Raw genomic sequence first — 22,230 nt, 5'->3', positions numbered from 1 at the left:
TGCAGACTCACAGAGAGCAAGCCAGGGTCACCCACCACCCAGGGCTGAAACGCGGTCTGTCCTTCCTTCCCTGGAAGGGACCACTGGGCGTAGCACAGGTGTTGTGGGCAAGACGTATGCCGAAGCCGGCAGACAGGCAGAAACCCCGGGTCATGGGGACGCTGCATCCCTGCACCACTCTGTCGGCCAGAGGCCACGTGTGTGTCTGTCCAAGACCGGTGTTGTAACCGCTATCACAGCAGCAACTTCTCCAAACACGACTCCTGTCCCGCCCCGACTCTGTTCTTCCAAGGATGTCTTCGCCTGCTTTTATTCCCATCTCCTGGTCCGAGAAAGTGGTAGGGCTCCACCTGCCCCAGCCACAGCTCTTCCACAGTGACCAGGTCATCTTTGTTTCCCCAGAAAGTGCGAGTGAGCCCATGGTGGTGACAGCAAGCACAGCTGTGGCAGTGACCGTGGACAAGAAGACAGCCATTGCTGCAGGTAGGAGCCGCCCTTGCGCCGCCGAGGCCGGGAGGCTGGGGTCAGTGACAAGAGCAAGGCATGGATGGCAGCAGCAGGAGGCCCCACAGATGTCGCACATGTGGCCAGGGCCACAGTCCTCCGGGTGGAATGCCAGATGAGCGGAAGTGAACTCTTCCTAAGCCATTTTGTTTGTGAAACCATAAAACTTTAGATGTAAAAGTATTCATGAAGTGAGGAAAATGAAGCCCAGAGAGTAAGATCTGCAAGGCCACATAGGACAGAGACTGCAGCCCAGCCCACCCTCCTCCCCCTTCCACACTATATATTGACTATATGCGGGCTTCTCTTGAAAAACACTTCCTGCGGGTTAATAGCGCGTTGCTGAGGCATTCTATAGCTAAAAGGAAGGCTGGCGGCAGAGTTCTTTTATTCTAGACCTTTCATCAATCATCATCATCATCAAGGCGATATTTACTGAGTATTTACAGTGTGCCAGGCCTGAGATAACTTCTTGAAAGCTTTGCTACTGCAAAGACAACCTGAAGACCAGCAGCACTGAATTGCCGGGGCCTCTGTTAGAAACGGACAGTCTTGGGGTCCACACCGTGCCTATTTACCTATTCAACCAGAGTGCGCTTTACCGAGATTCCAACTGATTTGCCTGAACATCAAAGCTTGAGAAAGCTCTTTCGCAGTATTAACTTACTTAACCTTTACAAATATTTTATAGCGTAGGTATTATTGTCAGTGCCTATTTTCTAAATGAGGACCACAGGCTCAGAGAGTTTGGGTAACTTGCTCAAAGCAACCCAACTAGCAGGGATCATCATTCAGTCAGTCCAGACATGTCTTTTCCCCAAAGGTGTTATTAACCACCAAGATGTCCTGCCTCTTCACATAGCAAACAATGGGTGCTGATTCCCGTGTCATCCGCTTGCAGTTCCGTCTTTTATTGCCTTGGGAAGTGGGCCTGTGACTCAGATCCCTAAAGCATGAGCTCAGTGTGTGTGTTCGGTGTGTGCCTCCCATGCAGTCCTTGGGGTGACCCCGTGAAGGTGATGATTTCAGCTTTATTTTACAGCTGAGGAAACTGAGACACAGAAAAATTACTTGCCCAAAGCCCCACAGCTAATAATGAATGAGGCTGGGATTTGAACGAGGCTGCCTCTCTTTGAAGCCCAGGTTCACTGCCCTGCGCTGCAGTTCACCACGGCTTATGTGATGAGAGCACCTGTGACCCGCACTAGCTTCTCCTGCCTTACAGTGTCTTGGTGCCTGCAGAGTCCTTGGTGTCTCTGCCTAGCTGTCTGAGAATGATCAGGCCCCTGCAATGAAGCTTTCCTTACCCTAGTTTTAGCTTCCGTATCCGTGACCCAGCTGTGTTCTGAAATTTGTCGGATCCAACAGGTGCAGGAGCTCGGCCATCCTGGCTCCATGAACCCAGCAGTCAGGCGCCCGCCTTTTAACTGGGGCCCTGGCCAGCTGAGGACTCCCACAGCAGGACCGGGGCAGAGCAGACAGGGCCAGGGCAAAGGGGATGGAAAGAGCCAGCTGGGCTCTGTCTTCCTGCCTCACAGAGGACACCATGGCTGTCCTGAGTTGGGGTCCTGGGCTGTGTGCCACTCTGGGATAAGCAATGGGGGGTGGACAGCTCCAGCCGACATTGCCGAACAGTCTCAGGTGGAAACCCGCTTGTCACTGGTGGTCTGCGATGCGGCCACCTGCAGCACTTGGAAGGGATTTGTGCCCTCCTGCCTGCCATGCTTCCCTTGGCCCAGGGCACACTGAACCCAGACCCAATTTCCGGGCCAAACTTTGACCTCAAATCGTCTCCCTACAGGCTGTTCTGTGCTCCCAGCCAAGCCCATGCTGTGCAGCTCCCACGCGACAGGGGCCTTCTCCGCTTCTGTACACCTGGAGGTCTAGGAAAGAGACGGGACAGGGGGTCAGGCTGCTGGCTGTGCTTTCCTGCACTCTCCAATTATTTGACAGCATTTTTAACTCAGAGCTGAATTAGAGCCGAGAGGGGTTGCCATAGAAACAGTGTCCCAGTGCCTCCGGTTTAACTCACTGCAGACAATCGCTCTTACATTCCGGGGTGCATGAATGCCAGAGGAAAATGATGGGGTGCTGGAGACTTGATACTTCAATTATGATTTTTCTTTTGGTCTCATTCTGTCACTTCCTTTCCCTGGCCTGTAGCTCAGCCTCCCTGATCCTGGGGCCAGCTGGAGCCTGTAGCTGAAGGAGGGTAGGTGGTTCATTTGCTGTCCCTGGAAACGGCTAGCACTGTGAGCATGTGAGCACCAGGCCTGCTGAGTGTGGTGTCTGTGGTGGGGGGTGCATGGTGGCGATTGTGTGCTGACACGAGGGAAAGGTAGGAGACGGGCACTCAGCCAGCCTCGGGGTCAGCAGCGTGCTGCGCGTCACTGCCGTGGATAACGCCGCCAGCTCACACAGAAGGCAGTGGACCAGGAGAGATCGTGTTTATCTCTAATCAGGTGGTTTATTGACAGCTCCTGTAAAATTTCCAAATAGCCAACTTTTGGATCGGGACCTGTTTTCAACTCTCCATGTCCTCAGGCCCTAGGTGAGGGGTGAGGTCAAGCTCCAGGATGGTGGGGCTGTACTGGGCGAGCATTTGTCCAGCAGACGGGCGTTTTTCCAGCATGACCTGGAATGTACACTAGCCCCTGCACGGAGTCCCTTCCTGCCAGCTGGGGCTGCAAGAGACTCCCCTCCCAAAAGGTCGGCCTCAGTATAGGTCCAGCCTTCAGACCTTTGAGGGCTTCTGTCTGGGAACCATGACATTTGAATAACACACATATGCATGAGAGACCTGTACCAGGCCTGGGAGGGCCCAGTTCTTGCTTCTGCACTGGAGCTCGGAAATATTTGCCTTGTGCCCTGCTATAATCATTAGGGCTACAGGATAGCAACACTCTATACTTATCACTGTCTGGGGAGGGCGGACACCCCAGCTCTGCCATGGAGTGAAGCTGAACTCCAGAGGGACCCTGATGGCTCACCTCCCTCCAGGGTTTGCTCCTGGCTTGCTGGGTTGTTATCCAAAGAAAGGTCCTAGGAAGGAGACAATTCCGCCTTGGCCTCTGAAGACTAATGAACCATATAGCCAAGACCCGGTGAGCCAGCGGCCAGCCCAGCCCCAGAGGGGATTCTCAGGCCGAGCACTGAGCCCTGCTCTTCACTGGGGCTTGCAGCATGCCCACCATCCCAGAGGCCTGATGCTCTTCCTCATCCCCTGTCCTCTGTGCCTCACTCCCCAGCCCTCCAGTCTGTGATTCCAGGGCCCACCTGCTGAGCCCCGTGAAGGGTTCACTCTGCAGGCCCAGAGTGTGGTTTTCAGGCCCCTGAGTCAGCCCTGAACAGGCTCCTCCTCTCCGCCAGCCCCACCAGCATCTAGTGAGGCTGACAGAACCCAGGCAGTAGACGCCCCTTCAATGCCCTCCCCTCCCCTGTGCGGCGGCATCCTCTGGGCGAACACTGCCTTCTCGCCACACGGGCCTGTCTGTCCTGGCTGCCAGGGCTGATTCATGTCAAGCCTGGGTAGATGGGCAGCATCCGCAAGGCTCGGGCCCTGGTCGGCTCCCCAGCTCACCTTCACACCACAGCCGCGGTGCTGCCCAGCAAAGCTGCCCTGGAGCTCAGGAACCTGCCTGTCAGGCCAGGGAGGATGTACCATCCCGGCGCTGCCAGGCCATGAGCTCACTGCCCCCAGCCACAGGCCCTCACTGATCCAGGACTCAGCCTCAGCTCTCCCCAAGCCCCGGCCCTGGGCAGGAGGCACCATCTGTTGTCAGAGCTCTGTGCACCATGGTCATGGCCACCCGCGCTTTGTCCAGCCCCCTGGGGAGGTGGGGACAGGCAGCGACTCTCCCAGCACCCAAGACCCCTTCCCACCCAATGAAACCAGGAAGTACGTAGGAAAATACAGTCTTTATTATTCTTCTGAAACAACAAACCAGAAATATAATTTTGCCTTTAAAAATCTTCTGTCTCAGGCTAAAGATACCACCATTGACAATGCCCTCCCCTCCCCACAGTCCCTTTAGAAAATCCCCAGATCTGGTATCAGCCTGCACACCAAAAGAAGGAAGACTGTGACTGAGGCTAGGGTGGCCTGGGGTCCCAGTAAGCAGCCCATGCCAGGTGCCCTCTGTCCACCTGCCAGGACCAACCTTCTCAAAGGCACTCCTCCTGGCCCCCAGCCCACCTCACCCACCCATGGCCGCATAAGCAGGAAGGGTTGGAGGAGGACACAGAAACTAGGCCTGCCAACTCTCTCCACTCAGCCCCTTGGCTTCAGGGTTCTGGCTGGTCTCTTCCTGAGCCCCCATCGAGATTCCACCCAAGAGCCAGAGACAAGCCTGACACCTGCTGAGCCTGTGAGCACGACACCTAGGTACCCACCACCATCACACTCCGAGGAGGGGCGGGGCTCGGGAGGGGGATGAGTGACCCTGAAAACCTCCATGTCTTGGCAGCAGGTGGCTCCGTCCCAGGCAGGCTCCCCGCCCACCCTCTGGTTTGGACCCCACCCAGGTGCCATGAAGTGCTCTGGAGAGCCACACTGAGCAGACGAAACCCAGGAACAGAAACCCCATCCTCGGAGCCTCTGGGCAGCATGTGGCCACCCCTCCCGCTCATGGAGTCTGTCTGGGATGAGCTAGCAGGCAATGAGCCTCAGGAGAGCCACCGTGTTCTCTGCCTGCCACCTGCTTTCCCCAAAGGATGCCACCAATGGCAAAGCACCTCCAAGTCCCTGCCCTGAAGTCACAGGCCAAGAGTGCTGAAGATGGAGGGGGAGAGGTACAGAGTCACAGTGCCAGGCTGCAGGCTGTGGAGGAATTGGCGGGGGGCCCCCGGGGCCTGGCGCTGTGATGTGCATGGGCAGGACCGAGGCAACACCAGTGGTGTGTGGCTGGATTCTCAGGAGGCCGCCATGTGCACATGCAGCTGCTCCAGGCCCCTGGGTGGTATCCCGGGAAAGCCTAGCAGGAGAGGTGTGAGTGGGTTACCATGGTGACAGGAAGTCTCCTCCAGTGGCACCACTTTGGCCCACTTTGGAGGATCTCAAAGGATCCTGGTGTTACTGGTTGGGTTCCTTCCCTCTGTTGACTTGAGAAAATTGCAGTGAGCAAGCCAGAGGCTCTGTGGTCTCAGGGAGAACCCCAGGGAAGAGTATGTCTCTGCTGTCCCAGTGCTCATAGCCTTGGTCTCCACATGACTGTGTGAGTGAGTGAGAGTGAGAGAGAGAGAGAGAGAGAGAGAGAGAGTGTGTGTGTGTGTGTGTGTATTCTTTCAATCCATGTGACTGCACTGGTGACACAAAGGGTGTGTGTGAGTGAACTAGTGAATCCAGGAGCATGTGGTCAGTGTGGCCTATAGCAGATCCAGGGGCTTGATGGCATCGGCCAGGGGTGTATGGTTTCTCTGAGTGCTGGGTCCAGATGGCAGGGCTGGTGTGTTTGCACATTGGTGCCAGCAGTTGTAGAGCTGGACCAGGTTTGTTACTGCAGGGGTGTTAAGAACGTCTTTCTGGCTCAGGAGAGAGTCTCAGAAATCTACCCCATCCCTCAGATTCCTCCTTCCCTGTCCCCTCAATGCAGGTGAGGTGTGACCAGCAAGGTAGGACAAGTCACCAGCTGTGGCCGCCCCCGGGCAGGAAGGACGACAGGGGAACGCCCAGCCTGGAAGCCTCCTCTTGCACACACCTCCTTGCTTTGCTGTGGCCAGAGCTTAGGGAGATCCCCTAGATGTTCCAAAGATGTACTGGCCCAGAGAGGAGCATCAGCAGGAGCCCCCAGCACTGTGGCTTCTAGGGAGCCTTGGAAGTGCAGGGAGAAAGCCTGTTGTGGCTTGTCTGCTGGAGGGTGGGGAGGAGAGTGGACTGGGGGAAGCAGTGGCCAGCGCCATGTCAAGGTGGGGGCTATGGCAGAGCAATGCGGTGTGCTCTCCCTGCCCTTCCTACCTGGCCAGGTGGGGATGGGCACTCAGGCCACAGAAGAGATCTGCTTCTGGTCCTCATGCTCACCCTCAGGGTCCCCCATCAGGGGCTGGCGCTTCTTGAGCTCCCGGTGGTACTTGGCCATGAGGGAGGCATAGATGCAGCCGTAGGCAGCAGCCACCACCATCATGATGCAGACGATGCCACACACGACCCCTGCGATGATCACTGTGCCCATGGCTCGCCTCACGCTCGCCGGCCGGTGCCTCTGCTTCTGGGGGCAGGCTGTGCTGGGCTCCGGCTCCGGCTCAGCCCCGGGCTTGGGCTTAGCAGGCTCTGGACTGGCCTTGGTGCAGGGTGGCCCAGGAATATCCAGCCCAGCTGAGCTATTCTCGTCCTCCAGCTGGGAGCAGTAGTTGAACATCTCCATGGGGACCATGCGCATGTCCTTCCCCCTCAGCTCCTTGGGGAGGGTGCAGGCAAGCTGGTCCAAGCGCCCCCCTGCATGCAGGAGAAAAAAGAGGGGCTGTCCAGGGGCTCAGAACTTCCACTCCCTTTCCCCATCCCCAGCTCCCCAAAATGGAAGCCCCAGAAGGTAGTTTTTATCAGCAATGTAGTCAATCCTGGAATCGCCATCTATAGAAGAGGAAGCGGAGGAGGGAAAACAGCATTGATTGAGCCAAGTCCACAGTGAGTTACGTATATCGTGCCATTTCATTCTCACAGAAGCCATGTGAAATGGATATTGTCATTATTCCCATTTTATAGAGAAGCATGCAGCCACTTCCATCCAGCCTGTCCTCTCCTGGGCCAAACTGACCCACAGAGTAAGGCAGAGCTAAATGGGAGGTGCTCAGGAAAGGGCTGTCATTGTGGAGAGCAGAGTGTCCCTGCCACCCTCTGCCCTGGAATCTGCCTGCTCATCGCCTGTCGGTGAGCCCAGGACACCGTCTCAACACAGCATCTTATCCCTCTAGGGTTCTTCCCTCTCACACAAAGGACAAAAGTCAAACCCACTGCCTCTGCCACTGCCCCTCCATGCAGGACCTTTTGGTTGCCTAAGAATGGGCAGCTCCCTTCTTGGTGTAGGGAGGAAGAGAGTCGGGCAGGAATGTTCTCCTTTTCCTCCTTAGGAGCAATCCAGTGTCCCCATCAGTGTCCCAACCACAGCCCTGTGAATACAAAGGGACCTGGAGGGGGAACCCTGGAGATACACTAGGCCAAGGGGAGGAGGCTGGTGCTGATGAGGAGGTGTGGGTACACAGGCGCATGGGCTCACCGTGACGTCTTCATGGTGATGGTGGAGCCTGGCTCAGACATGGAGAGACACAGATGCAGGACAGAATAGGGTAAGAGAGAGGGTGGCTGAGGACAAAAACCCGCCTAGATGTCCCCTAGGAAGTGAAAGTTGGATTCTGGCCCTCTTTCAGCTTCCAGTGAAATCTAGACGTAGGCATTAGACCCCCTGCTGAAGAGATTCGGGCTGCAGCCTCTCTGTCACTGCCAGCTCCCTCTGCAGCCCATCTGCCGCAAGTCTCTTCCTACAATAGGCATCAATCCTTCCCGGGGATGCTGATGGAAATATTCCAGGATTTTGTTTTTAAAAATGCAAGGTTGAAAGCAACTCTGCTATTGAAAAAGTCTGAAAAATGCACAATCTCATGGCATGCCTTTTTGTGCTGGGAATTCAGTTTCTGGCGACCATAGGGGGGGAGGGTGTGCAGACACGTGGCCTGGTTCCCCTGTGCAGCTGATGCCTGGGTGGCCTGCAGCAAACCTCACATCCCAGGGACATGTATCAGTGGGGCTGCCTGGGAACGCAGAGCTGAGTGCTGACAGGTGCAGCCTCATTTCCCTGCTCAGAAGACCCAAGCTTGAATCCTGGTTGTGCCATCTTGTGAAAATTATTTAATTCATTTAATTACATATGAGTCTTAGTTTTCTTAACTGTAACATAAGAAGGTCTATCTCAATTAGCTGATGTAAGGATTAAAATAATGTACATGAAAAGACATTGGTAAACTGGAAACATGCAAGTAGTAATCATCATTTCCACACTCATGAAAATGGGAGAAATGATCACAGTGACTAACATTTTGTGGCACTTTATAGTTTGTAAAACATTTTTAGTTAACTAATGCAAGGAATTTTGTGGAAATATTTGAAATTGTGGCTGGAGATGAAACAAAAGTAGTAAGACTTCAGCGAAAACCACTGGCATCATTTTCACAGCTTAAATATTGAGCAAACATTCACTGAGCACCTACTTTGTGCTGGGCACCAAATGGTGTTTCAAGCCCACTTAGTATTTGATCGCTACCAGCACGTGAACAGATACATGGACGTTTTGTTGAGGTCTTACTTTGTGAAGCACCTCTCAAGCCACGTTCTGTGCATTGCCGCATTTAATCCTGACAATGACCCTATGAGATGGATATTGTTTCCTTCCCACTTTCCAGACAAGGCCCTGCCACAGCGAGAGGGTAACCAGCTTTCTCAAGATCACACAGCTAGCAGGTGGCAGAGCCGAAATTCAGACCAGGGTCTGGCCCTCCTCACCACCATCTTGACTACCCTCCTTTCCTGTCACATGATCATCTCATAAGTCATTTTGGTACTTTCCCACGTTAAAGAAAAAGGGAAGGAAAGAAAGTAAAGCCTAACCCATTTGACTTCTTCTTGAAATTTGGATAACAAAACTTCTTGGGAGAGGAAGTTGGCAGTGCCACCAAAAGGAAGATTTGGCTTTACTGAGGATTCATTCTATCCCCTCTCCTGTAAGGGCAGATGTTTAAGAGGCGGCTGTATTCTTCAGAAGAAGAGCTGTTTTTCTCCCTCCTTCCACCACACTGGGGAAGCCCACAGGCAAACCTAGTGGGATAGCCCAGGTGTCTCTACTTCCCTTATGTAACCTACAAAAGGGAGATCAAGTTCAGCGAGTCCTCCTAGGAGGAAGGGGGGAGCTGGCTGGGGGAGGGGATGCAGATCGGGGAGGGGAGGGTGGGTGGAGGGAGCAGCACCAGCCTGTCTCCCACTGGCAGGAAGGGTGATGGCTCATCATCTGAGGGAAGGCTTGTGACTCTTCTAGCCGAGCTGGCACAGAGGCAAGGTCGCCCCCTTCTTTCCCCTGGCCTGCTCTCTGAGTCAGCGTCCAGCCACCAGGAGGAAAGTGTGGGTCCAGGGGTGATTCTCCCAATCCCTCAGGCCCCAGCAGGGCCAGCTGTGCTCACCTCGGTAGGAGAACCACTCCATCCAGTGTTTGAAATCACGCAGGTTACAGTCACACTCCCAGGGGTTATCCCCCACCTGCAACAGCTGCAGGTTCGCCAGGGGTTCAAACGTCAGCCGGTCCAGGTTCTGCAGGCGATTGGAGCGAAGCGAGAGGGAGCGCAGAGCCAGGAGCCCGTCAAAAAGGCCAGGGGGCAGCTGGGCCAGGCCGTTGATGGACAGGTCCAGGTGGCGGAGCATTGGGGAGTGCCGCAGCAGGTCTCTGTCCAGGGTCCTGATGCTGTTATTGCGCAGCTGCAGCTCGGTCAGATTGGTCAGGTCCCCAAAAACGGAGTGGGGCAGCTGGTCCAGGAAGTTGTTGGACAGGTCCAAGCGCTGCAGGCTGGACAGGTTGGCGAAAGCCCAGCTTGGCAGGGCACTCAGCTTATTGTTCAGGAGCAAGAGGGTTCGGGTGACCGCAGGCACATCCGGGGGCACCGCAGTGAGGCCTAGACCACTGCAGTCCACCTCCAGGCTGCGGCTGTCACACTTGCAGGAGAAGGGGCAGGTGGGGAGGGCCTCCACTGCATACAGGGCGATCCAGCAGGTGATCCCTTGATGGAAGGGACAGACGGGGGAAAGAAAGCAACAGGCGAGGTCACCACCTCCCGCTTCTCTCCCCTCCTTTCTAGCTCATATCATAACAGGCTCTTGGCTTTATCTCCTTTGGCACAAACCACAATCAATGCATAAACATTTATTAACCACATAAAAGGATAATTAACAAATCCAAAGCTACTTCCATATTAATGGGCATCACACAGTGTCTGCAGGGTGCCCTGCCTTGCCACACATCTGGCACAGAAATCACTTGAGTGGAGAACGACTCTGCAGACTCAGCCAGGGCCCAGAGGACGAGCCACCCTGGTGCACAGCGATGGGAAGCTCACGGGGCCTCCCACAGTCAGCTCCTGGGGAGCTTGGGTCCCACTGACACCATGGATGTTGATAAAATAAAGGAGATAAGGTTGTCAGGGAAACCCGCTCTCATGCCCTCTCCCAGTGTCTCTGCCGGGACAATTTCTCTTTCCCAAGGAAAATGGCCTGGCTGCTGGCTCCCTTCCCTCTGCGACCCACCCCGACTCTGGAGCTGCACTGAAGACAGGCTGTGTATGGAAAGGCGAGAGCACAAAATGGCACTCCTAGCCCTGTCCTTCACAGTTTCCCAGGTGCTGTTACTTTTCCGTGAACCCCACACCCAAGATGACGCCAGCAACCTGACGTGAGGCTTTAGAGCCCAGGCTGTGCGCCTAGGATCCCACTGTGGGAATGACAGGCTAAGACGCACAAATCCACTTCAGCATTGACAAATCACCGGCCCAGGAAAAGTTCCACCCTAAAGTTGACCCCCACCCTAAAGCCATCCAGGATCTCAGCCTGGGCTTCTATTCTTAGGGGCTGCAGGGCAGCATTCATGCACAATGGCTCGATTCACAGAGTTCCTTTCCTGGTCCCATCTTTTGCCCAAGACCCTTCTGCGTAGCGAGCCTGGGGTCCCATCTGCAGGGCTGGAGGGAGTGACCCTCGGGGAACAATCACACCAGAGCAGTCCTTCCATTGCAGATTGGCCCTTTCCAGTAGTGGCCTTAAAAACCCCTAAGTGTCCTTCTGAGGAGCAGAGAAGGCTGGTGAAAAGGAACTGGGAAGCACTCAGAATAGCTCAGCCCCATCAGGTCAGCTCAGCCAAGGTCAGTTCCACCCAGCCCAGAGGAAAGACCCCAGCCAGAGAATTGGTAGAAAAGTTCAGATCCAGCTCACAGCCATCGGCCCACCCCCACCTGGGTGCCTGGGTGGGACAGCCTTGAGTCTCTGTCCAATAGGGGCCTGGGTATCTGGTGTCCCAAAGGAACAGGATGAGACTCTTCGCTTCCCCCGCATGGAGGGTCGATGACAGCTGAGAGCCACGTGTCAGATCTGGCTTAGGCCTCCCTGCACCCTAACAGTGGGCCTTGCTGTTCTCGGGGGGAAGTGAGCACAGGCACAGGCACAGCCCTTGAAGCCCACTGGGGAGACCCTTTCTGGCCATCTGGGGTCACCTCATGTCACGGCTCAGCCTCTCACCCCTCTAAGCCCATCTGCTGCCAGATCATCTGGCTCTACACCACCACCCCAAGCCATTTGAAAATCAGCATTCTTCAGACTTGACTTTCCCCAGGAAAAAAATTCAACCCATTCAGCTTCCCTCTCAAAGGATCAGCATCACCAGAAGCCACTCACCCCGCCCAGAGAAGGGGCTGACAGCGGGCCAAGAGAGCTGCTGGAGAAGAGCAGCCCTCCGCCTGCCCACCCCTCCAGGAGACCAGGGTGGCATGAAAGCTCCAGTGACAAGAAAACATAATCCCGTATTGCGAGGTGTTGAGTGATTCTAGAATGAGGTTGAAAGGAGATCTGAGTCACTCAGGGGCCAGCCTCTCACATGGTGAATAATTCAGGCTGCCCGTGTTGTGAGACGCCGTATCACAGGGCTGGCCACAGCGGGAAGTCAGGCGGAAGGCTGTCCCACAGGACCATCTCCTCCCTACCACCGTCTAGCCTTGGGCAGACCAGCCCCTGCTGACCTTGTCCCTTTGACACATATAAAGAGAATTCTCAGGGCTCCTTTCATGCTGACAGCTGCCAAGCGTTGCCTTCATTCACACTTCCTCTCCTTTTTGGTAAATGGAGGGCTCAGTCTGCCCACATGCAGGAGGGGCTAGGCCCACACCCCAAAGTCTCTTCCAGCACCACATCCCAAGAGCCCACTAGGTTCTCTACTGAGAGGTGGGAAAGCAGAGGCATGAGGAGCATAAGAGACATCTCCAAGCTAACCCAGCTCCTGGCGGAGGCCAGCCAAGGGGGCAGTTCCCCATGGGAACAACAGGGCTCACCACGGTCTGTGAAACACAGGCTAACAAGCTCAGGCTGGCGAGCTCAGGCCTCAGTGAGGCTGGGTAAGACTCAGCAGGCCTACATTCCAGCAGAGCTCTTTTCTTATCGGGGACCCCAGCAAGGTGACAGAGACTTACCTGGGGGAGGTAGAACGAGTCTAACCGCTCAGCACTCTGCAGTGACTCTGACTGGCGGGGATGCTGTCACCATGGGCATGACCTGGCTTCCCAAAACGTGGCCTCGGGCATCCCAGGAAGATCTGGCCTAGGCCTCCCTGCAGCCTAAGTGTTGCCACCCATGGTCACCTTAGCACCCCCACCCCACCTGCACCCTCCTCCGGGCCAGGGTTGTACTCACAGGACACCTGCCTCAGCTGCAGGGCAAGCCTGCCCCTCTGCTCAGGGCTGCTGCCCGGTGCCATCATGGTGAGGCCCATGGCTCTCCGGGCCCTGTCGCTCTGGAGGGAGAGGAGCCCCTGGGTGCGCCGCCTGTCAGTCCTGAGGGAGGGAGGAGCACTGAGCCCAGGCAGGCGTGGGAGCCCCGTTCCAACCCAAGGGTTAGGGAGAGGGCCCGGGTGTCTCTTTACACTCCTCATGCCCTCTCCTGTTCCTCTGTTATGATTCCCTGGGTTGGGGAAGAAAAGAAGCCAGGGAGCAGAAGGAGAGGAGCCAGGAAACCTTCAACCCCCTGGGGTGGGGGCGGGCAGGTTTCAGCTTCCCAGGAGCCCGAAGGTGAGGGCGGGCATAGTGCTGCCAGGCAGGGGGCGCACCCGAGTGTCCACCCAGCCTCCACCGCCTTCTTGTTGCCTCTGGAGTATGTTGATCACTCAAATGTTTTCATGGCAACATGGTCTCCCATCTAGGCATTCCTTGAGTTACGGGTGGAGAAACTAAGGTTGTCTCTCCGAGGTGAGCAGTGAAGTCACAGGCCACAGCTGTCACCTGTCCCTAGAGGCTCCCCTCACCTGGGTCCCAGTTTCTGCAGCCCCATCACAGCTCACCATGGCCCCAGGGAGACAGGGTCCAGGCCCTTGGCAGCTGCAGCCACGTAGGGTGTGAGCCACTGGGTGGCCTGCCGCTTCCCCCTGCACTGCCGCCGCCCTCGCAGAGGTGAATAGCAGCGCTCTGTCTTCCGCCAGCCGGGCTATAATAAGACTCATCAGCTCAGGGGTTCATGCTGCAGCAGCTGCTAGGAAGAGACAGGGGCACGGAGGAGAGGTGAGATCACAGAGCAGGGCCCTGAGGCGGCCAGGGTGCAGGAGCAGGCTTCCTTCCGAGGGGCCAAGGGGGCACTTACCCTTTCTAGGGTCTGCCCCCCAGTGTCTCTCAGCTGGGACACAGGCTGTGTGCTGGGGTCTCCACTTCCTTCCAGATGGGAAGCCCAGGCTGCCAGCCCATCAGAGAGGGGACAGGGTTCTGCCATGTGTTTACCTGCTGCAGCTGGAGGGGACAGGGCCGGGAGGGAAGTGCCCACACCCCTCTCTGCACTCCACAGGTTCCCTGAACCGGGCAGCTCCCAGCCCCTGACCTTCTTTGGTTGCCAGATTTGTCCCTGGGTGATTCCTGGTTGCAGCCTCCCTCTCCCTGCCCCCATGGGCCTATGCAATTCTGGGGGCTGATATCAATACCAGAGTGGAGCTGACAGCCCCGTAGGTGGATGGAGCCGCCAAGAAGCCTGAGTGCTGAGCCCGGAAATCTCGGCCCATTCGTGCAGGTTTCCCCTCGGAAATTAGGGTCCTGCTGCTGCGAACCCTGTTGCCCCATCTTCTCCCCTCTGCTCCCCTCAGCCCCTCCCTCCTCGGGTGCTCCTCAGGCGGCCACAGCAGTGCCCAGTTAGAACAGGACAGTCGGCTCTGCCCCCAGCAAGGGCAGCCTGCTTAGGAACGGAGATCTGCCCTCTTGGCTGTCTTTCCTCCCCTTCCCCCACACAGCGAGGGTGCCAGCCCGCCGAGGGCCCTGCAGGGGCGGGCAGAGGGGTCACAAGGCTGGGCACTATGTGGAGTTGCAGGCAGCCCAGGTCCCCATGCAGCCTTCGGGTGAACTTGTGTCCCTGGCATGAGGGGTGCAGGAGCCCCTGAGAGTGGCGCCGTCACGGTTCTCTAACCACTGTCTCAAGGCCAGGTCCCAGTGGGCTCCTGGTGCCTATTGGCAGGGGTAGGGGCTCTGGGTTCAAATCCCTGTCTGGCCACTTCTTTAAACAAACTCTCTTGGCCTCAGCTTCTTTACGTCTAGAAGTGGTGACCACAATACCTGATTGGTGGAATTTCTATGAAGATCAATATAGTGAAGGGAGGAGAATTGACACACTCAAGGCACATCCCCATGGAAATTCAGGCAAAGGCTCCTACTCCTAGCTTGGACTTGAGCCCAAAACAGGCGTGAGGAGCAGTAGTTCCTCCCTTCAAGGGAGAGGGGTGTCAGCAGCAGGTCTATGTGACAGCTTTCTTTCCCAGTCCCACCAACCTCACACGTAACGTTATTTCTCATTTCTGAGCACCCCGGCCCTGTGGAGTCTATGTATTTCTGCCCCACACCCATGGCCTTCATAGTCCTGCCTTCAAACAGCAGCACCCCTGCTGTCTGTCCCTCAAGCCCTGACCTTCAGAACAATCTCTCCTACTCAATCGAGAATGCCCATAACAAGAGCTCATGGTCCATGGCCACCCAAGGCTCAGAGACAATGATCACTTGCCCAAGGTCGCATGGTAAGTCAGGGACTGGATTGCAGGTTTCTGAGCCAGGCTGCTCTGACTCCCTGTAGACTGTCACCCAGCAGTGACCCTTTTAGGGAGATACTTACGTGTGCACAGAGCAGGGCACACACACAGGCCTCCCGGACATGTGCTTGGAGCCCTGTACACAGCACGTGATGCAAACACACACCCACAGAGAGCTGTGCAGCTAGGCATGTGCTAACACACATGTGCCCCCATGCCTGCACACATGCACACTCTCACCTTGCTGGCAGCACCCCAGCACTTCTCAAATGCCAACACTCAAGCAGCTGATGAGATGCCTCTACGTTCCCAAATTTCCCCAGTAGACGGATGTGTAACCTCAGGCCATTTTCCACCTAAGGTTTCTGTCTCCTCTGGGCAGATTCCTCTTTTGCACCCCACCCCTTCCTGTCCCTCAGTGTCTCCCCCACTGTGAGCCCAGGGGTTGACCAGCAAACAGGCTGGTGAAGGTGGCCTCTTGTGCAGATCTGGATGTCCCATCCCCAGCCTCAAATGGGATGTCACCTGCACAAGTCAGGCAAGTCCCCACAATGCAGACCTGCAGGTGTGTGGCAGGACGCTATTGATCCTGGTAGCGTCAAGAGAAAAGCAAGCCCCCCAGGTCCACGTAGATATGCCCTGTGCTCTCTGAGCAGCTAATCCTGCCAATGGGTCCCTTGGGCTTCCTGCTGGAAGAGCCTTCCCGAGAGCAGGAAGAACAGTGCAGCTCACAGGGGAGGCCAGGCATACATGTGTGGCACCACAGAAGGACTCCTAGGGAGAGGTGGGGCTGCAGCCAGCACTTTCTAGTTCCTTAGCCTCCGCCTACCAACACACCTCCATCCAAAGGACCCTTCCCACCCCCAGAAGAGTGGAGCTTCCTTAAGGAAAGGGGGTGACCTACATTAGGAAGCTTGGAGAGCAGCTGCTGCAGCAGGCGCTGACAGCTGCTGAAATCAATTCACAGTCTGGGAGGGAAGTCCCCACCCAGGGTGCAGCGTGGGGGACAGCCAGATCTCTCTCCAGGTCCCATGGCCTCATTCCCTATGGATGCTGGGCCTGCTCCTAACCCAGTCCTAGAGACAGGGAGGCCAAAGATAAGGGGTTAGGCCTCCATGGAGTCCCTGGTCTCCCTTCCAGAGAGAGCCAGGATTGGAGAATGGGGCTCAGGAGCTCAAAGCTGCCCAATGAGGAACTCTGGAGCACCAGAAACATGGGGCTTTGAGGAGCACCAGAAACTCTGGAGCACCAGAAACACAGGGCTACAGAACGTGGTCCACGGACCAGCGGCATTGGTCTAGCCTGGGAGCCTGGTAGGAAGGCCGTCTCAGGTAGCATCCAGAGTGAGTGAGTCAGAATCTGCATTTTAACGAGATTCCCCAGGCGACTTTCATGCATATTCGCGTTTGATAACTACTAGTCCGCACCTCTCAGCAGGGCAAACGGCCACCAAGGAGATCATGCTGGCCTGTCCCTGAGCCTCCAGGACACACTGAGAAGCTAACTGGGACCTGGGGAGAAACAATTGTCACAGTCACAGACCTGTGGAGTGCTCTTAATCCTTGTAACAACTCTCTGAGGTTAGTGTTCTTGTTACTATTATTTTGCAGATGGGGGAAATTGAGGCACAGGAAATTAAGTAACTCGCCTAAAATTAAGCAAATGGACTCACACGGCGCTGAGCCCAAGCTCTCTGGCTCCTAACTCAGTTGTCTGCTTACACTCGGAGGTTACTGGTACAGGAAAGGCAGAGGTAGGAAAGGAAGATGCCGCCTTTCCTCTGAGTGGTCCTCTGCAGTGCCCACAGCATTGCCTGGTCCACTCTCGCTGGAGCTGAGAAAGCAGCTGATTTGTCCCCATATACCTGATGAAGGAAGAGGCTTTGTGACTTGCTGGACTGAGATGCAAGCAAGCCAGGTTCCCCGCTTCCCAGCCTCCCTTCTTGAAGCTCTGGAGGCAGGGTGCTGTGGCTCACGCCTATAATCCCAGCACTTTGGGAGGCTGAGGCAGGTGGATCACGAGGCCAAGAGATCAAGACCATCCTGGTCAACATGGTGAAACCCCGTCTCTACTAAAAATACAAAAAATTAGCTGGGCGTGGTGGCGCATGCCTGTAGTGCCAGCTACTGGGGAGGCTGAGGCAGGAGAATTGCCTGAACCCAGGAGGCAGAGATTGCGGTGAGCCAAGATCGCGCCATTGCACTCCAGCCTGGGCAACAAGAGTGAAACTCCATCTCAAAAAAAAAAAAGGCCTGGGAAGCCAGGCTCATACGGAGAGGGGAGGGAGCTTTCTAGAAACCTTTCTGGCTGGGGGATTTGTTGTGTTCGGAGGTGAGGGGAGTAGGCTGGAGCTCTGATCCGGGGCAGCCAGGGCTAGGGAGGCCATGGGGGAGCAGCAGGCCCCAGTAGGAGCAGGGGGTTCCACGTGTGGAGCTGAGTGGGCTGCAGCCACCCTGGAGAGTGGGGGTGGGAGCTGCCTCCCTGCTAGCGCCCCACCTGGCCCCTCAGGGCATGGAGCAGCCTGACGAACTCACTCACTGTGGAAAGCTAGGTTGGGACGGTGGGAGCCTGGATGCTCCATGCACCTTCCCCTTACATTCCTCCTCAGATGGAAGTGAATTAATCTAGGCTCAGGCTCTCACTGGAAACCGCCAGCACACTCCCCTGGTGTCCGTGCCCTTCCTCTGATGCGTCTGCACATGTCTATCCCTCCATGTCAAGTGTCCAAGACACACAGCCAGTTAATGCCCATCAGGCCTCCACCTCTGAGTTCCTGACTCCTGGGCCATCACGCTGGCCCTACTATGCACCTGCTCCACTGGCATCTCCCCTGGGTGAAGGGTCCCTGATTCAGGACAAGGCCTCCACATCCCTCAGCATGGAAGAGTCACAGAACTCCTCATTTCCAAGTTCCCTCATTTGGGTAAAAGGGACCTTGGCAGCCCACTCTGCCACCCCCTTCACTCTGCAGAAGGCCAGAGAGAACCAGAGCCAGGACTGGGCTCATGCCCTGGGCCTGCAGCGGCAGTGCCCTTCTGTCAACCCCAGAAAGGCTGAGAGGGAGCCCAGAGAGTGGGCAGCCAGAGCCCCACTCAGAAGACAGCAGAGATTTCATGTGGCCGGGACGCAGAGGACGCTGCCACTGCTGTCTAGGCTGGGCTCCCCCCGACACTGCACACGGGGCACCCAGAGCCTCTAGGACACATGCTAGATCTCTTCCCTGCCCATCACCCCCTTCACACATACTGCCCAGGCAGCAAGGAAGCAGGTTTTGTACTTGGAACAGACATATGCCCTCCTGGTTCATTTTAAAACACATGCCCCATCCTCACCCCCAGCTTCCTGCGCTCCCGTTTCCTTGTCAGATATTCCCAATCCCAAACAGACCCTCTGGGAAGCAGAACAGAAAAGCCACCTCAGCGGCTCCTCCTGGGAGCTGCTCCCTAATATGAAGGATATAAGGTGTCCACTGGGCCCTGGGGCTGGGCTCAAGGTGGTGGCCCCAGGCAAGGTGCAGGGGAGGCCTGGCTGGGTGAAGAAGGAGGAAGACCAGAGGGACAAACAGCCTCTATGCTGGCTCCTTCCTCCTCTGCCCGCCCCCAGAGCTCCCAAACACCCCCAATCACTGCATACACGCCACTCCCTCCTCCCTTCCCGCACTGCCCGCTGAGGCCAAAGCAGCCCAGACGTGGCCCCTGGGCCCTGCTGCCTGGGAAATGGGAGCAGGGTTTGCTCATCCTGGGCCCAGACAGGCTTCTGCCAACTCCCAAAGACACCAGATCAGCAGCTTAAGCAACCACTCTCCTTCCCCTCCCCGCGGGCCTGGCTTTCCTGGTCTCCCTCTTTTGGCAGTGCTGAGACTTTCTTTCTGCGGTGGGGAGGTGGGGGTGGGAAGAGCTGGGCTCTTCTTGGCAGCTCGGAAGCTGCTGTCGGGTTTCCCTACCAGCTGGACTTCCCCCGCCTCAGCTCCACGTGCTCGGCTCCCTCCCCGCCCCCACCTGAGGCAGTTATCTAAGCTGCAGGGGTGTCATCTGAGTCACATAGAGGCACTGCCCAAAGAGCCCTGACAGCCAGGTGCCAGCACCCCCCAGAAATGTGGACAGCTTGGGGGTGGGGGAGACAGACCCACTAACTGGAAGCTAGCCCCAGACCTGTGGGGAGGTGCAGGAATATGAACTTCCAACTCCCGGTCAGGCTGCCCCTCTCTCCGGTGCTGTCCAAATGGGCCTGGGGGACTGAGAGCGACTGCCCACTCCACTCAGCGTGTCCATGACCCCTGCCTGGGTCAAGAAACCAGACAGGCCTGGTCCCGCTGTGGTCCCCGGCCCCCAAGCTCAGGGCACAGCCCCCACTAAGCCTCCTTGACCCATTTGTAGATGGACGGCTGGGTGTACAGCTGCGGGACACCTCAGCAGGTTCTCACAGGCCTGGTTCTCCTGTCTTGCCCTTGGGCTAGCAGGGAAGGGCTTCTCTCTCTTGCCCACTCCCAGCCTCACCCTCACCTGGGAGGCTTCAGGCATAGCCAAGTGGACCTGTGTTCATCTGGGGGAGGGTTCCACCCTTGTCCAAGGACAGCCACCTGCAGGCAGCCTGTAGGGAGGCCCAGTGCCCGGGTCTGTGCCCATGCCTCAGACACCCAGACCCTCCACCTTGCCACCCTCCACCCCAAGCCTTCCTCTTATCTGTTCCTAGCACCCGGCCGCCGCCGTCCCACCCGCTTCCCTTGCCGCCCGAGTTTCTTGGGGCTGTCTGTGCGGAGCCAGACACACGGACAGCACAAGGCTCCTGGCTGCTTCTTGCATGCTGCAGGGACCGGTTTCCATGCCACCCGGGGCTGTCATCTGGCACCAGCGCTGCCCTCCTCCCGCTTCCCAGCAGGATCCACAGCTCTTGTCCCCAGCACTGTGGGATCAGAGTTCCCAGTGTCGTGCACCTTTGGGATGCTCAGATGCCTGAGCCGGAGCAGCTTCTTCAGCCCCAGCAATTGCCCCCAGGTATAAAGCAACTGCAGCTATTCCTGCAGGGCAAAGAGATGGCCGGTCCCCTCTTCCCATGCCCCACCACCCGTTGTCCACACCAACCCTCCATTCCTTCCCACCAGCCGCTCAGCACTTACCCGTCTTTACTCTGACCACAAACGCCTTCAATCAGGTGGCTCTCAATCCTCCAGTGAGACCCTCCTGGGATTCCTGGAGAAATCCAGACACCACCGGCAGGCAGAGCGCAGTGGGCACTGGTGCCAGAGTCTCCACTCAGCAGGAGCAGGGGCTGGCACACAGCACACAGCACCAGGAGGTGGACTGCTTGCAGCAGACAGGGTACGGGGCTGCTGGGTCAGTCACAAACTGAGAAGGAAACAGAGGGATGGAGAGAGAGAGAGAGAGAAGAGAGGGAAGAAAGGGGCGAGGGAGGAGAGCGCGCGCGTGTGCGCGAGCAACAAGCCGGAGCAGAGCGGGGAGTGACAGCTGGGGTGCATCTGTGATGACAGCGGCAGCAGCACACACAGGCGCACACCAGAGGCACCACGGCCACTGCGAGGGCTGTGCTCACCCTGTCCGTGCTCACATTTCAGTGGAAAACGGTGCCTGTGGATGAATCGCTGCTGACCCCCGGGAGGAGGAAAGCTGTTTCCCCACCACCTCCGTCTCCCACCCCACGCCTCCAGGCGCTCCCTCACCCCCAGGCTGCACCTGTCTTCCGTGCCTCTCTCTCTCCCCTTCCATCTGGGGAAAGAAGGGCAGGCACAGCCACAGAGCCAGCGGCTGACTTTTGTTTCCATTGAGGCCCCCCGGGAAGCGGGTCTTTCTCCTATTTCAGAGACATGCAAGGCAGCGTCTTCCATCCTGCCTGTAAGAGAAGGAAAAACCGAACCCTTCTCGAGGTCATTCAAAAGAAGTGTCCTTTGTAGGGACATGGATGAACCTGGAAACCATCATTCTCAGCAAACTGACACAAGAACAGAAAATCAAACACCGCATGTTCTCACTCATAGGTGGGTGTTGAACGATGAGAACACATGGACACAGGGACGGGGGCATCACACACTGGGGTCTGTCAGGGGGAAATAGGGGAGGGACAGTGGTGGGTGGGGAGTTGGGGAGAGATAGCAAGGGGAGAAATACTAGATATATGTGAAGGGGAGGAAGGCAGCAAATCACACTGCCGTGTGTGCACCTATGCAACAATCTTGCATGTTCTTCACATGTACCCCAAAACCCAAAATGCAATAAAAAAGAAGGGTACACAGGGATGTCCATGTGCCAAATGGCCCTACAGGAAAGGGCCCTGAGCCCCACGAAGCCAGGGATCACATGGTCATGCAGAGGTCTCTGAGCCTCAGGGACTGACCACCCCAGGCCAGGACTACTTAGGGGAGCAGAATGCCAGAGCTGGCAGGCTGGGAGCTTGGGCACTGGGCAGGCTGCAGCAGCAACTTGCAGACTGTTCTCGGTGCCGGGGACAAGCTTGGCTTCTCAGGGCCCCTTTGCTCTTACCTATGATGGGTCAGGCACATGCGAAGGGAAGAGACTGTCATTCAAGAACTCGGAGGCCTCTTTCCTAACCAATCAGGACAATGCAAGTCAGAAAAATTGATATCCCAAGAGATGGGAAGTAGCTAATCGGAAGACCAAGCAAGTCAGGGACCAAGCCCGAGGGGAGCCAGGGCCCCACCAGCCTGGTGCACCAACCCTACACCCCCTTCCTTTGTGTCCACTGCCTGTGGACAGGTGAAGCAGCGTGCTGGAAATATATCACCGTGGCCCAGGTTCGTCTTCCATTTTGCCTGCTTTCTTTGGGGGATTCACAACCAGGGCTGGGGTGAGGATAGAGGAACCCCCTGGACTCAGGGTGCCCCTAGAAGGATGCTCCTGCATGCTCCCTTCTGTCTGCTCGGCTGGGTCCCGGGCAGCACAGGGCTTGAGCTGCTATCCCAGGAGGAGGAGGC

General features: G+C 56.7%; 2 protein-coding genes across 6 annotated transcripts in view; one reads left to right on the top strand and one right to left on the bottom strand.

Annotated features, from left to right (window-relative positions):
• The window catches only part of CACNA2D4 (calcium voltage-gated channel auxiliary subunit alpha2delta 4), a 130,121-nt gene that overhangs the window by 81,471 nt on the left and 26,420 nt on the right, over positions 1 to 22,230 (top strand). For 4 of the 5 annotated variants that reach the window (XM_032254460.1, XM_032254459.1, XM_032254458.1 and 1 more), the window contains one exon: positions 403 to 483. In XM_032254460.1, the coding sequence (XP_032110351.1) occupies positions 403 to 483 (81 nt within the window). Of the gene's footprint in view, positions 1 to 402; positions 484 to 7,863; positions 9,371 to 22,230 lie in introns of those variants that run through there. The other variant, XM_032254461.1, reaches the window with a different exon arrangement.
• LRTM2 (leucine rich repeats and transmembrane domains 2) lies at positions 4,404 to 21,163 on the bottom strand. Its single transcript, XM_032254465.1, has 6 exons — positions 20,401 to 21,163; positions 17,006 to 17,148; positions 13,569 to 13,753; positions 12,926 to 13,065; positions 9,664 to 10,254; positions 4,404 to 6,934 (listed from the first exon to the last, which is right to left on the bottom strand). The coding sequence occupies exons 4-6, from the start codon at positions 13,002 to 13,004 to the stop codon at positions 6,480 to 6,482; spliced, it is 1,125 nt and encodes a 374-aa protein (XP_032110356.1). The 5' UTR covers positions 13,005 to 13,065; positions 13,569 to 13,753; positions 17,006 to 17,148; positions 20,401 to 21,163; the 3' UTR covers positions 4,404 to 6,479.

Source organism: Sapajus apella, unplaced genomic scaffold, assembly GCF_009761245.1.
Source record: "Sapajus apella isolate SASKATOON/1434 unplaced genomic scaffold, GSC_monkey_1.0 scaffold86, whole genome shotgun sequence".
In the NCBI taxonomy this organism is placed as follows: domain Eukaryota; kingdom Metazoa; phylum Chordata; class Mammalia; order Primates; family Cebidae; genus Sapajus; species Sapajus apella.
Note: the sequence above shows the minus strand (reverse complement) of the source record. Positions and strands in the feature narration are given on the sequence as shown.